This window comes from Portunus trituberculatus, chromosome 35 (genome assembly GCF_017591435.1).
Source record: "Portunus trituberculatus isolate SZX2019 chromosome 35, ASM1759143v1, whole genome shotgun sequence".
NCBI lineage: Eukaryota > Metazoa > Arthropoda > Malacostraca > Decapoda > Portunidae > Portunus > Portunus trituberculatus.
The window spans coordinates 9,635,926-9,650,676 of record NC_059289.1 but is presented as its reverse complement, the minus strand read 5'-3'; the positions used below and the strand labels follow the sequence as shown (position 1 = coordinate 9,650,676).

Sequence of the window (14,751 nt, the reverse complement as noted above, 5' to 3'; positions counted from 1 at the left end):
CATCCCCACTGTCACCCCAGAGCCAGGTCATGGAAGACTCATGCAGCAGACAGCCAGCTGAAGGACATGGAGTTAAGTTTTCCTAACAAAGTGCTGGATCTGATGGAGGTTCTGCCAAACATGGACGTCAGTGACATGTTTGAGAGTGACGACTACAACCACACCTCTCGCTTCCACATGGCTACCGGCTGGTGTAATAACCTCAACTTCCCCTCCTTTGGTAAAGTGCAGTTCACACGAGCAATGTTTCCCCAAGTTCTGGGATTCTTTGTTTCCCTTTCCAAGGAAAATGTTTCCCTCCTTGCTGGATCTCCGTTCACACGGTTTGAGAATTTGCTGCTGAGAGCGGCAGTGCACTTAGCGGCCGGTATCGAACTTACCATTGTTTACCAACACATGGCCATGGTGAGTCACACAGAACACTTCAGAAATCAAGGAATGAGAGGCCTCACTCAGCAGCAGTGTGGCTACCTACTGTTAGCTATCTATCTCTTGAGGGAGCGGGATGAACCACCCCGTGTCTGGACGCGCCCCTGGCTGTCAAGAAGGCTTCAGGAGAGTGTCTACTTCAGGCTGGTGAGGGAGCTCAGTTTGGAGGACCCAGATTTACTTCGGGAGTGGATTCGCCTAGACCGCACCCAATATCAGCATGTGCTACGACTCGTGACGTCTCTCATTGAAAAACAGGGCACCAACATGAGGCAGCCTGTCAGTGCTGGGGAGCGTTTGATGCTCACTTTAAAAGATACCTTGTAACAGGTGAGAATGTTATTCTTATTATAAAATTTTGAGCCAGTTCAAATGTCATAAAATAGATAAATACACAAGTACTTAAGTGAATGTTTATTAGTGTGAGATTTCAAGAGCAAATATCTTGGAGGTAAACTTAACAGAAAATGTACCAGTAATGTTGATTAGTTTAGGGATGAAGGTAGTAAACTTAAGGTTTAAGATTGTGTGGATACACTTCGCTGAAACTAATAACTATTAATGCCAGGATAGTCTGGGATTATTAGCCATTCGTAAAATATTGATTTATATTTTATTAGGTTTGTCTTATTCTGACATACTACTAGTTATATAAAAGAAAAACTTGTCCCAAAGACATTTGTGCCTTTAACAAAAGGATATTACCACACATTTTTGCCACATAAACTCAAAAGACATTCTTCCTGAATTTTTTTTGACGTGAAAAGTTTAGGAACCGCTTGGCTAAATACCCAAATACATTTTTGGTGTTGGATTTAATATTTTCATCTCATTGGAGTTTGGTTAGGTTAGGTTTTGTTAGCACAGATGGAGTTTAATTAAATTGTTGGTTGTGACGAAAATATTTTCCTGAGTTTATTAATTTATGGACCGTTATTATCTTTGTCAGGTGAGATGCAGAAATCCCTGGCTTACCAGTTTCGAGTAACTTGCAACCTGGTCTGCAGGATCATCCCAGAGGTGTGTCAGGCAGTTTACCATGTTTTAAAACCAACATACCTGAAGATGCCCAGCACCACAGAAGAATGGCAGCAAATTGCTAGCAATTATTACTCGCAATGGTAGTTCCCAATGTACTTAGGGGCCCTGGATGGTAAAAGAATACTTATTCAAAAACCATCTAATACAGGGTCTCAGTTCTGTTATTACAAAGGTCATTTCAGTATGATACTTTTAGCTCTGGTGGATGCTGACTAGAAATTTATTTATGTAGATATTGGAGCTTGTGGCAGGGCAAGTGATGGAGGAGTTTGGGACAGGTGTTCTCTGATAAGGGCTATAGAAATGGAAGACAATGTTCTTATTATACCCCCGAGTAACACCTTTCCCTTTTCTGACAAAAAATGTCCTTGTGTTCTGGTAGGAGATGAAACTTTTCCTCTTAAATCTAACTTAATGAAACCTTATCCAGGAAGACAGTTAACTGATGAAAATAAAATATTCAATTATCGCCTTTCACGAGTTATGGCTTCACATTTTCTAGTATTTATATCACCCATCAGAGTATCTCCTACTACAACTAAGGACATTTCACTTGCTGCTGTCACATCGCATAACTACCTAAGAGTTAGCTCCAAGCAGTCTTATGTGCCACCAGACATGGTAGACAGGGAGGATGTGCATAATCTTAACTTCCATCAAGGTCAGTGGCATCAGCATCCTCCTGAGGCACTTGAAAGGCTGCCATTGCTAGCCAGAGGCCATACACGGGAAGCCGTGTCTCGTCTCGTCTCCTCTCTCTTGTCTCGTCTCGTCTCTTCTCTCATCTCGTTTCGTCTCCTTTCTCTCGTCTCGTCTCCTCTCTCTCGTCACGTTTTGTCTCCTCTCGTGTTGTCTTTTCTCTCTCTCGTCTCTTTTCGTCTCTTCTCTCGTCTTGTCTCGGCTCTTCTCATCTCGTCTCGTCTCATCTTGTCTCCTTTTTTTTGTGTCATCTCGGCTCTTCTTGTCTCGTTTCCTCTCTCTCATCTTGTCTCGAGGCTTAATGTAGGCGCTCGCTGGACGCACGCTGCTCATCACGCACGCACTCACGTACGCACTCATTCACACGCTCATTCACACACACACACACACACACACACCCGGTAGCTCAGTGGTTAGAGTGCTGGCTTCACAAGCCAGAGGACCGGGGTTCGATTCTCCGGCCGGGTGGAGATATTTGGGTGTGTCTCCTTTCACGTGTAGGTGCTGTTCACCTAGCAGTGAGTAGGTACGGGATGTAAATCGAGGAGTTGTGACCTTGTTGTCCCGGTGTGTGGTGTGTGCCTGGTCTCAGGCCTATCCGAAGATCGGAAATAATGAGCTCTGAGCTCGTTCCGTAGGGTAACGTCTGGCCGTCTCGTCAGAGACTGCAGCAGATCAAACAGTGAATTACATACACACACACACACACACACACACACACACACACCAGTTATCTCGTCTTCTTCAATGACACTCAACTGTTCCCTCACTTCTATAGACTGAACATCCTGGCTCTGTCATTTACTTCTACTAATCTAAACTGGGAATCTTCACACATCATCACATTAAAACAATATAAACACTCCCTATGAAATGAGGCGTCTTCAGTATTCTCCGCCAGTTTTCCTCTCCCCCCCTGCTGGTAACTCCCTCCAAGTCAGCAGTATAGGTAAGCTTCACATACATATATTGTCTTAGATAGGCTGGCTGTTCCTCTTACCTATCTTTCTTTTCTAACTGACTGTCCTCACCTTTACTCTCATCGCCTGATTGTTGTGGCATTAGTGATTGTTGTTGTGAGTGGTTGTTAGTGTTATTATTATTATTATTATTATTATTATTATTATTATTATTTATACTACTACTACTACTACTACTACTACTACTATTTTATTATTATTTTATTTATTTATTTATTTTTATTTATTTATTATTATTATTTATACTACTACTACTACTACTACTACTACTACTACTACTACTATCATTATTATTTTATTTATCTATTTATTTATTTATTTAATATTATTATTTTACTACTACTACTACTACTATATTATCACCATCATCATCATCATCATATCATTATCATCATCACTACAATCACCATTATCGGCGGTGTAATAATTCAAAGAAGCATAGGTCACCAGCTCCAGCCCTGCAGGTCATTAACTTGGTGACCTCCAAAGACCCTTGGTAATGTCAACAAAATGGTCTAACCGTGCACAAATCTCAAGGTAAAAATGTGTCCCAGTACTGAAGGGGTTCATTAAGAGAGGTAGCTTAATGCCTCCTCGCTCCTGCCTAACTGCCTGACTGGCTAACAATCGCACCAGCTCCATCACCACTCTCGTTAATGGCCACAGTCTTCACTATCTTAATCCCCACGTAAGTTTGTGAAGCTGTATAAAATCACCCAGTAGTAAGCGTAGAGCATGGATATCGTAATGTGTCACGGTACTGAAAGGGTTAGCTATCCATTCTTCTAACGTGTTGCATTTCCGTCTTTACAACTCAATTCAACTCAAGCTTCCTTAGAAAAGTGATCCGTTCATGATACGTTTTTACTAATTTTTTTTAATATTGATTCGTTGATTTGCAGGCAGGGTTCACTTGAGAGAGAGAGAGAGAGAGAGAGAGAGAGAGAGAGAGAGAGAAATTGTTATTATATATTATACTCATTTCCCGTTAATGATACTTTTTTTTTTTTTTTTTCGTTGATTTACAGGCAGGGTTCACTTGGAGGGAGTCGTGAGAGAGAGAGAGAGAGAGAGAGAGAGAATTATTATCTTTCATAATCAATTTTTCGTTAATGATACGTTTTTTTTTTTCTTTATTCGTTGATTTACAGGCAGGGTTCACTTAGAGAGAGAGAGAGAGAGAGAGAGAGAGAGAGAGAGAGAGAGAGAGAGAGAGAGAGAGAGAGAGAGAGAGAGAGAGAGAGAGAGAGAGAGAATATTATTATTATCATCTTATCATAATCATTTATTACGAAGGAAGCTTCAAACTGTTACAACATAATGGTAAAAAAAAATCGTGTATATTGTAAGTACTACACGGAAGGTGAGAATGCTTGATGAAACAAATTAATGCAATTGAGTGTGTGTAATGGTTGGTTTGGAAGGAGTTAAAGAGCGTGACTAGTTTATATCCAGGTGGTGGACCAGTGGTTAGGTTCACTGGCAGCGTTTCATATGCTCGTTTGCCCTCAAGTTGCTCTTTCCTTATTGGCAGGTTGGGGGAGGGGGTGAGACAAGAACGAAGCAACGTCAGCAGTAGCTGGAACAGTATTAATCCAGACACCACGCTCGCTACATCTCTCCAGCCACCACGCCACCACCGACCCCTCGAGTGTACGCAGCCCAGTGTCCGTCTGTGTCTTGTCGTGGGCGTGACGTTCAGCAGCGGCAGGAACAGCAACGGGAAGCTTGATCTACGTGGGTCTTCGTGCGGCGAGGTGACGTGCCGCTGCTGTGAGATTATCGGACCACACCACAGCACAGCACAGAGGAGGAGAGGTTAGTGGTTTTTATGTAAACGAAGTGTAGGTGTGAGGTGTTGGGTGTTGTGTGCGCGTTGACACTGCAGTGGTGATAGGAAATTGTTAGTCTGTAACTTGGAGGTTGTTAGGAATGTTGACTGATAAAGGATAACTGGGTATGTGTAGGATGTGCACTGCGTCTATTGGAAGGTTAATTGTACGATGTCTGTCTGTGTGTCAATGTAGGATGTATCAGGAACCATCGCTACGTGTGGGTGTTAAATTTACTTGGTGTAGTTGTCAATAAGGGCAGATGGTCGTTCATTCACTAGTGTGGTTAGAGTAACGTGGGTTCAGAATAGGTTTGTGTAATGGCTGTAACAAGTGTAGTGTTTTCGTGGTCATTGTAGTTGTGTAGGAAGGAAGAATTACGCTTAACCTCTCCAGTACTGTGACGCATTTTCACCTTGAGATGTGTACGATTAAATCATTCTATTGATGTTACAAAGCGTGTATGGATGTCACAAGGTTTCTCAAGTTGTATAAAATCACCAAATAGTAAGAATGAATATGAAAACGCGTCTTGGTGCTGAAGGGATTAAACGGGTCGCGTTACTATAGAACTCCTTTAAGTAAGTTGTATTTGAGGCTAAAATGTTTCAGGTTAGTCATTGTGGTTCCCTCGTTATAGAATAGGTACCAGAATCGGCGAAAAGAATGAGTGGACAAGATTTCCTAACGTAACGAGGCTGGTGTTTCAAGGTACGTGCATTAGAAGCGAGATGTGGTAGCATAACGAAAAGTTTGGGGATATAACCATGAAATTAGTTCTTGAAGTGGTAGGCTGGCGTAAATGGCTCGAGGTTCACGAGTGACGGTGGGAGGGTTTGTGTGTGTGGGGAGGGTGGGAGGGTTTGTGTGTGGGGAGGGTTGAGAATGGCTGGGAGGAATGAAGTGAGCGTGAATGGCTCGTGGCAAGAGGAGGCAGAGTGGGAACTAACTGAATGCAGTGTGATAAAATAGGAGACAGAAGGGATGGATGGTGTGGTGCGAGTGTTTGGCTGGGTTAGGGCACTGAAGACTCGTAACGGAGTAGAGAAGAGTGAAAGGCTGGCTGAGGCAGTGGTTGAGTTTTAGGACAGACAGATGGGGGAATAAAGTGAGTTTGGGCACATTATGGATGGAAGTGAAGACGTGAAGGGAATGTGTGGTGTTGGTCATTTAGAGATAATTAGTGAAAAAGATACTGCTGTTCATGTTTTTGTGATGGTATTGGTGGTGGTGGTGGTGGTAAGAATACGTAGAATGAAGAGTGAAAGGCTGATTGAGGCAGTGAAGGAGTTTGCTTAGGGCGATCTTGCTTGTTAGCTGTAGGGATAATTAGTGAACAAGTAAACAAGGTACTGCTTTGTTCATGCTTATTTTTGTCCATTACAGGCGTTGACGATCCAAAGGCCTGACTCCACAGCGGTAATGAGCCTCGTCTACCTTGCACTTAACGGACAATGCTCACTACCAACACCTCTGCCTCCGCCGCTGCCGCCGTTGAGGGAGACTGGCTGGATGAGTGGGTGATAGAGGCGAGGCAGGTGTGGTGAGGCGGAGGATTGGAGACGAGAACCTACAGATGACGGCAGACACGGAAGATTCCACTTACCAGGTAGATGAATGTGTCAAGATTGGTTGTGTGGGTGTGAGGATCGGGTGTGGGGGAAGTTTGAGGGGGTTTGACGTGGTGTGGTTTCCTGAGACTGGCGTGGGAGATGTGAGAATGAAGGGATGGGAGTGTCAGGATGAAGGGCCAGGATGCTACGTCACACGGGAGACGCTGGGAGGAGAACGAGGGAGAAGGGTGTAACTGGAGTGTAAGTGGAATAACGATCGAGGAGGGCGAGTGAGAGGCTGACTGAGGCAGTGAAGTGTGTATTGTAGGACAGTGTGGCGTGGTACATATGGAGATAATCAGTTAATTTTTCTCCATTACAGGAGTTGGTGATCCGAAGCCGTGACTGCAGCGATCCCGTGCGTTCTGCACCATCAGGGAAGGACTCTCTCTGGCTTCGCACTGCGCCTACATTGACCGTTGCCGCCGCCGCTGCTACCGCTACTCGGAGGGGCACTGCCTCGCATTGGGCCTTCACTGCCGTCCCGCTAATACACGTGTCGCCGTCGCAGCTACTGGCACTGAGGGACTTCGCCTCGCAGCGGCCTGGCAAACACCTGCTACACCACCACCACTAACTCCACCACCGCAGTCCAGAGATTCAGCTTCGCATAGCAGACATCCTCCTATTCAACGCTTGCTGCCACTACCACCTCATTATGGTGGTGTCACTGTACTTGGATCTGTTGTCACTACTGAATAATAATGTGTAAAGAAATCTTTTTGTTTCGGTAAATTTCCTTTCCTGGGAATATTTGTGGGTTTTGTTAAATTTCCTTTCCTGGGAATATTTGTGGGTTGTGGGTGGTTTCAGTGAGTAGTCGCCTCAAGCTGGCTTGGATCCGTCTGACACACCAATATTGCCTCCATTGACCACCACCTACACTCGCTCTAAACGATCACATCCCAGAAATAAAACGCGCTAGATTTGAAGCTTTTTTCTATTTATTATCATAAGCAATACAAAAAAAGTGGTTGTTAGGAAATGAAACTAAAGCGAAAAAGTTACATGACATTGATCAATAACTTAATGTAAAAATGGTCCCAAAATACCATCTGGCTGAAAAATCTTCAAACGGTCTACATAAAATACAGCACTACTGGCCAAAAAACACTAAAAAAAACTAAAATGGTAAAAATCTAGAAAAATCTAGAAAAAAAAAAAGCCGAAAAACGGGCCCTAAAAATCGTACTAAGTCGAAAATACTCTAAAGAGTCTCCGGAGATAAGGTGGATGCATATTGGAGCTAAAATTAAATACAAGAGTCTCCCTACACTTTTATTCAATTTTTGACATTATTACACATTGCCTGCAAAAAAAACCCACAAATATTTTCAACTGAATAAAACAATATATATACAAAGAATACAGAGAAAGTCTACACAAATTTTCAACTTAAAAATAAAAACTGAGTATAAAAAGTGAGCAAAATCCTATGGTGAAAAAGTCTAGACAATAAATAGACAAATTTTCAACTTAACAGTATAAAAAAAAAAAAAGTCTACAATGATTTTCAACTTAATAATAAATAATATATAAAAGAATTTAAGTCTACAATAATTTTCAACTTAATATACAATAAAATAAATATTAACATCAATTTATAATATACAATAAATATTAACATGAATTTTCAACTTTGCAAAATTTTAAGAAATTTCAACTTCACAAATTATTTTTAAACAACTTTTCAAGTTAACAAATATTCAAAGAGAGAGAGAGAGAGAGAGAGAGAGAGAGAGAGAGAGAGAGAGAGAGAGAGAGAGAGAGAGAGAGAGAGAGAGAGAGAGAGAGAGAGAGAGAGAGAGAGAGAGAGAGAGAGAGAGAGAGAGAGAGAGAGAGAGAGAGAGAGAGAGAGAGAGAGAGAGAGAGAGAGAGAGAGAGAGAGAGAGAGAGAGAGAGAGAGAGAGAGAGAGAGAGAGAGAGAGAGAGAGAGAGAGAGAGAGAGAGAGAGAGAGAGAGAGAGAGAGAGAGAGAGAGAGAGAGAGAGAGAGAGCAATCAAAGTAAACAATCAAATAGTAATAATATACATGAAAACAACATTTTAAAACAACACACACATTAATCTTGTGCCCTCCATACACCCTTGCTAATGTCATTAAAATGGTCTAATGGTACACAAATCTCAAGGTAAAATGTGTCCCAGTACTGAAGGATTAAAATAGTGAAGGCTGTAGCCATTAATCCTTTGACCACCATAGACCCTTGCTAATATCAATAAAATGGAGAGGTGTATGGAGATCACAAGATTAATGGCCACAGTCTTCACTATTTCAACCCCTTCAGTACTGGGACACATTTTACCCTGAGATCTGTGTACCATTAAACCATTTTATTGATATTAGGAAAAGTTTATAGACATCAGAAGGTTAATGGTCACAGTCTTCACTATTTCAACCCCTTCAGTACTGGGACACATTTTACCCTGAGATCTGTGTACCATTAAACCATTTTATTGATATTAGGAAAAGTTTATAGACATCAGAAGGTTAATGGTCACAGTCTTCACTATTTTAACCCCTTCAGTACTGGGACACATTTTTACCTTGACATTTCTGTACCATTAGACCATTTTATTGACATTAGGAAAGGTCTACAGAGGTCAGAAGATTAACGTCCACATTCTTCATTATTTTAACCCCTTTAATACTGGAACATCTTGAGATTTTGTGTACCATTAGACCATTTTATTGACAGTAGGAAAGATCTATAGACGTCAGAAGACTAATGGCCACATTCTTCACTATTTTAACCCCTTCAACATTGAGACACATTTTTACCTTGAAATTTGTGTACAATTAGACATTTTATTGACATCAGGAAAGGTCTATAGAGGGCAGAAGAATAATGGCAAGTCTTCACTATTTTAACCCCTTCAGTACTGGGATATATTTCTACCTTGAGATCTGCGTACCATTAGACCATTTTATTGACACTTGGAAAGATCTATGGAAGGCAGAAGAATAATGGCCATAATCTTCACTATTTTTACCCCTTCAGTACTGGGACACATTTTTTACCTTGAGATTTGTGTACCATTAGACCATTTTATTGACATTAGCAAGGGTCTATGGAGGTGACAAGATTAATAGCCACAGTCTTCACTATTTAACCCCTTCAGTACTGGGACACATTTTTACCTTGAGATTTGTGTACCATTACATCTTTTCATTGCCGAGAGAGAGAGAGAGAGAGAGAGAGAGAGAGAGAGAGAGAGAGAGAGAGAGAGAGAGAGAGAGAGAGAGAGAGAGAGAGAGAGAGAGAGAGAGAGAGAGAGAGAGAGAGAGAGAGAGAGAGAGAGAGAGAGAGAGAGAGAGAGAGAGAGAGAGAGAGAGAGAGAGAGAGAGAGAGAGAGAGAGAGTTGTAAAGGCAGAATGACAAGATTTCTGTATTATTAAGTGGAGAAAAGTCTTGAAAACCCTGCCAGTCATCTGTGTGGCCTTGGAAAACAGTGGTGGTGAGAGAATAAGGGTATTTTATGGTTCCTGAGGCAGAGTGACATTTCTACAATATTAAGTGGAGAAACACTCATGAAAACCCTGCCAGTGATCTCTGTGGCCTTGGAAGGCGTGTTGTTGAGACACCAAAGTGTTTGTGAATACAGGCCTTTGTCTGACACACAAGCAGCAACAATGCACATTCTTCATTCCTCTGAGTTCAGTAAGTGAAGGAGTGAGTGAGTGCTGAGTCAATCTCTTAACAAGCACACTGCATCTTTGTCCAGAGAATCCAACACTTGCTTCACAAACTCATGTGGGGGATTGAAATAGTGAAGACTGTGCCCATTAATCTTGTCACCTCCATACACCCTTCTTAACCCCTTCAGTACTGGGACACATTTTACCTTGAGATTTGTGCACCATTAGACCATTTTATTGACATTATTGAAGGTCTATGAAGGTCACAAAATTAATGGCCACAGTCTTCACAATTTTCATCCACACATGAGTTTGTGAAGCTGTACAAAATCACCAAATAGTCACCACAAGGAATATGGAAATGTGTCATGGTACTGAAGGGGTTAATGTCAAAAAAAGGGTATTACCATAGCCAAACTTTCTTCAAATGCCCTCAAAAACATGCCAAATGGTCTTAAAATACCATAAAAACATGCCAAATAGTCTTAAAATACCATAAAAAACATGCCAAATGGTCTTAAAATACCATAAAAACATGCCAAATGGTCTTAAAATACCATAAAAACATGCCAAATGGTCTTAAAATACCATAAAAACATGTCAAATGGTCTTAAAATACCATAAAAACATGTCAAATGGTCTTAAAACATAAAAACATACCAAATAGTCTTAAAATACCATAAAAACATGCCAAATGGTCTTAAAATACCATACAAACATGCCAAATGGTCTTAACATACCATAAAAACATGCCAAATGGTCTTAACATACCATAAAAACATGCCAAATGGTCTTAACATACCATAAAAACATGCCAAATGGTCTTAAAATACCATACAAACATGCCAAATGGTCTTAAAATACCATAAAAACATGTCAAATGGTCTTAAAATGTCCTTATAATTAAAAATGCCAAACTGCTAATCTATCCTAACTATTCTTCATGGCTCCAGGTGTTGTCTTGTACTCTGGGTGTTGCTGATGGCTGTAGGTGTTGTAGAAGGCTTGTGTTGTGTTGTCGCTTGTCTTGTCTTGGCTTGGTGGTGCAGTGTTCCAGCAGCAGTGTCTCTCCTTGGCAGCATTCAGGGACTTGACTTTCCTGTAATGAGAGGTGCACTGTTTATATTGAGTCACCTTCACTATTTTGTAAACTGAACTGAACGCAACTCAAATGCCGTTAAAACATGTCAAACTTTTTTAACTGACCTCAAAACATGCAAAACTGTCTTAAAATCCTATCAAAACATATCAAACTGTCTTATAATTTCCTCAAAACCTGGCAAACTATCTTAAAATGCCCTCAAAACATACCAAACTGTCTTAAAATGTCCTCAAAACATGACAAACTGCCTTAAAATGGCTTCATAACATGCCAAATCTGTCTCAAATTAAAGATGTACTTACACATTAGTAGACCAATTCAGAAAATGAGCTTTCACCTAATCTTTTCAATTAAATAGAAAAATTTTAGTTTATTCTAAATTTCTAGTGTATTGCTATGATCTTAAATAATTAATATGCAACAAATTATACACAATGCACATGATTACAAAACAGAATTGTTACTTTCTTAGTTATGGAAATTTTACATCCTTAGGTTAACACAAGTAACTCAAAAATTAAACTTGCATTAAAATCAATATACATATATAATTCAAGCTTCCACCTATTCCAGTATGATATCTTGGAAAAGGCTACCACTACCACTGTTAATTATAAATCAAATAAGAATATGCTGTTATTTATAATGCAAAATGCCTAATATATATATATATATATATATATATATATATATATATATATATATATATATATATATATATATATATATATATATATAAATTGCACTCAAAATCTGCCAAACTGCCTTAATATGCCCTCAAAACCTGCCAAACTGTCTTAAAATGCCATCAAAACATGTCAAACTATCTTAAATTGGCCTCAAAACCTGCCAAACTGTCTAAAATTGCCCTCAAAATATACCAAACTGTCTTAATATGCCCTGAAAACCTGCCAAACTGTCTTCAATTCACTTCAAAACCTCTCAAATTGTCTTAATATACCCTGAAAACCAGCCAAACTGTTTTAAATTGCTCTCAAAACCTGCCAAAATGTATTAAAATGCCCTAAAAAAATGTCAAACTCTCAAAATGCCCTTAAAACATGCCAAACTATCTCAATATGGCCATAAAACATGTCAAACTGTTTTAAAATATCCTCAAACATGCCAAACTGTCTCAAAATATACTAAACTGTCTTAAACTGCCCACCAAACACATCAAACTGTCTCAAAATACCCTCAACACATGCCAAACTATCTAAAATGCCCTTAAAATATGCCAAACTGTTTAAATATACCCTCAAAACATGACAAACTGCCTCAAAATTCCCTCAAAACCTTAACCGCCCAACCTAACCTAATGTAACCACACCACACCTCACACCACACCACTGACCTGCATAAGGAAGAGAGCCGTGTGACCTCAGCGTTGAGTGGCCGAGGTACCTCCTCTCGGGTCACAGTGAAGTCACATTCCAGGAATCCTGTGGCAAAGGTCAGAGGTCACACAGGTCAGGTCACACTGGGATAGTAATAATAGTAATTGTATTAGCACAGGAGGAGGAGGAGGAGGAGGAGGAGGAGGAGGAGGAGGAGGAGGAGATGTCAAATTGTGTTAAAATGTCCTCAAAACCTGACAAACTATCTTAACCCTTCTTGGCTTACGGTGATCGTACATGAATGATGATATTGTTCCGTCCAGAGAGACGGCGATCGTATCGGTAATCATGATTTTTCCCGCTTGACATTTGAAGATTGGCGCGGGGCTGTGTCATTATTTCTTGGCATTGCTCGATAATGAATTACTGGATCATATAGTGACTGAAACCAACTGATATTTCTGATATTTCAAAAATTACCCGTGAGTAGGGAACGGAAAATAAATTCATCCACCGTAAGCCAAGGGTTAAAATGTCCTCAAAACATAGAGAGAGAGAGAGAGAGAGAGAGAGAGAGAGAGAGAGAGAGAGAGAGAGAGAGAGAGAGACCTTAGTGTTTTAGTGTGTGGAGGCCATAAATTCAGAGTGTTATTGAAGCAGTGGGTCTTAAAATGTCATCAGAACCTGCCAAATTGTCTTAAAATGCCATCAAAACCTGTCAAACTTTCTTAAATTGCAGTTAAAATCTGCCAAACTCTCTTAATATGTCATGAAAACATGTCAAACTGTCTTAATATGCCCTTAGAACATGCCAAACTGTCTTAAAATGTGTTCAAAACATGCCAAACTATTTTACCATGGCCTCAAAACCAGCTAAACTGTCTCAAATTTCCCTCAAAACATAACAAACTACCTTAATATGCCCTCCAAATCTGCCAAACTGTCTTCAATTTCCCTAAAAACCTCCAAAATTTTCTTAATATACCCTCAAAACATACCAAACTATCTCAATATGCCCTCCAAACTGTCTTAAAATGCCCTCAAAACATGTCAAACTGTCTCAAAATGCTTTCAAAACATGCCAAACTGTCTCAAAATGCTCTCAAAACATGCCAAACTGTTTAAAATACCCTCCAAACATGCCAAACTGCCTAAAATAGGCTTCAAAATCTTACCCAGGCTAACCCAACCTACCTAACCCGACCACACCACTGACCTGCATAAGGAAGGGAGCCGTGTGACCTCAGCGTTGAGTGGCCACCTCCTCTCGGGTCACAGTGAAGTCGCAGTCCAAGGAGTCCTGCGGCAAAGGTCAGAGGTCACACAGGTCACACTGGGATAGTAATAATAGTAATAGTATTAGCACAGGAGGAGGAGGAGGAGGAGGAGGAGGAGGAGGAGGAGGAGGAGGAGGAGGAGGAGGAGGAGGAGGAGGAGAGAGAGAGAGAGAGAGAGAGAGAGAGAGAGAGAGAGAGAGAGAGAGAGAGAGAGAGAGAGAGAGAGAGAGAGAGAGAGTGCCTTCTTTAACCCGTTAAAACACAATGGAAATGCATGTATTAGTACATGCTGGGTACTAATAAAAAATTAATAAATAAAAAAAGATATTTATGTGTGAAAACCTTACAAAATGGCACATCTATCATGAACCCTTTGTCAGCAACTCCGCCACCCCCGCACTGCACAACCCCCACCCCCCGCACCGTGTTCTGTTGGGGGTGCTGACGTAGGAAGACATTCATTTCATCCCTTGTGACATGAAGTCACTTTTTTGCCATAAACTTTTTGTAATTCATTTTTGGGTTGTCCACAAAACGCTTGGCTGCCGGGACACTGGTCCACGCACACAGCGACTGTACCACCTCGTCTGACATGAAGAGCTGGAAGCAGTGCAGACCACTCATGTCATTCCTTGGTACATCAGGATCAAAGCCACAAAAATCCTCAGTCAGGACCGGACCAGTACCGGGACGCTTGTCAGCAAAGGGATCAGATAAGACAGAGGAAGTATGGAGGGAAGCATGCAGTGCAGGGCTGCCTGGCTGCTCCTCATCCTCCACACTTCCATGTCCACATTTAAAA

At 40.9% G+C, this 14,751-nt stretch overlaps 2 protein-coding genes across 5 annotated transcripts; both read left to right on the top strand.

The window, feature by feature from the left end:
- The first annotated feature begins 22 nt into the window (after positions 1-22).
- LOC123513143 lies at positions 23-2,317 on the top strand. The gene is made up of 2 exons (XM_045270050.1): positions 23-759; positions 1,379-2,317. The coding sequence occupies exon 1, from the start codon at positions 67-69 to the stop codon at positions 754-756; it is 690 nt and encodes a 229-aa protein (XP_045125985.1). The 5' UTR covers positions 23-66; the 3' UTR covers positions 757-759; positions 1,379-2,317.
- Positions 2,318-3,099: 782 nt separating this feature from the next.
- Positions 3,100-7,311, top strand: LOC123513139. 4 transcript variants are annotated; one of them, XR_006677267.1, is made up of 4 exons: positions 3,100-3,118; positions 4,684-4,967; positions 6,368-6,590; positions 6,917-7,311. XR_006677267.1 is itself a non-coding variant. In XM_045270045.1 (4 exons), the coding sequence occupies exons 1-3, from the start codon at positions 3,806-3,808 to the stop codon at positions 6,388-6,390; spliced, it is 339 nt and encodes a 112-aa protein (XP_045125980.1). In that variant the 5' UTR covers positions 3,791-3,805; the 3' UTR covers positions 6,391-6,590; positions 6,920-7,311. The 4 variants fall into 4 exon arrangements, 3 of the variants coding, with proteins under 3 accessions (XP_045125980.1, XP_045125979.1, XP_045125981.1); XM_045270045.1 differs by lacking the exon at positions 3,100-3,118 and adding an exon at positions 3,791-3,837 and having other exon boundaries at positions 6,920-7,311; XM_045270044.1 differs by lacking the exon at positions 3,100-3,118 and adding an exon at positions 3,791-3,837.
- The last annotated feature ends 7,440 nt before the right edge of the window (positions 7,312-14,751 follow it).

Coding starts and splice junctions, on each gene's coding strand:
- LOC123513139 (XM_045270046.1), top strand. CDS start 3,806: ATGGCCACAGTCTTCACTATCTTAATCCCCAC. Junction 3,838..4,683: donor TTCACTATCTTAATCCCCAC/GTAAGTTTGTGA, acceptor CCTTATTGGCAG/GTTGGGGGAGGGGGTGAGAC. Junction 4,968..6,916: donor CACAGCACAGAGGAGGAGAG/GTTAGTGGTTTT, acceptor TCTCCATTACAG/GAGTTGGTGATCCGAAGCCG.
- LOC123513143 (XM_045270050.1), top strand. CDS start 67: ATGGAGTTAAGTTTTCCTAACAAAGTGCTGGATCTGATGGAGGTTCTG.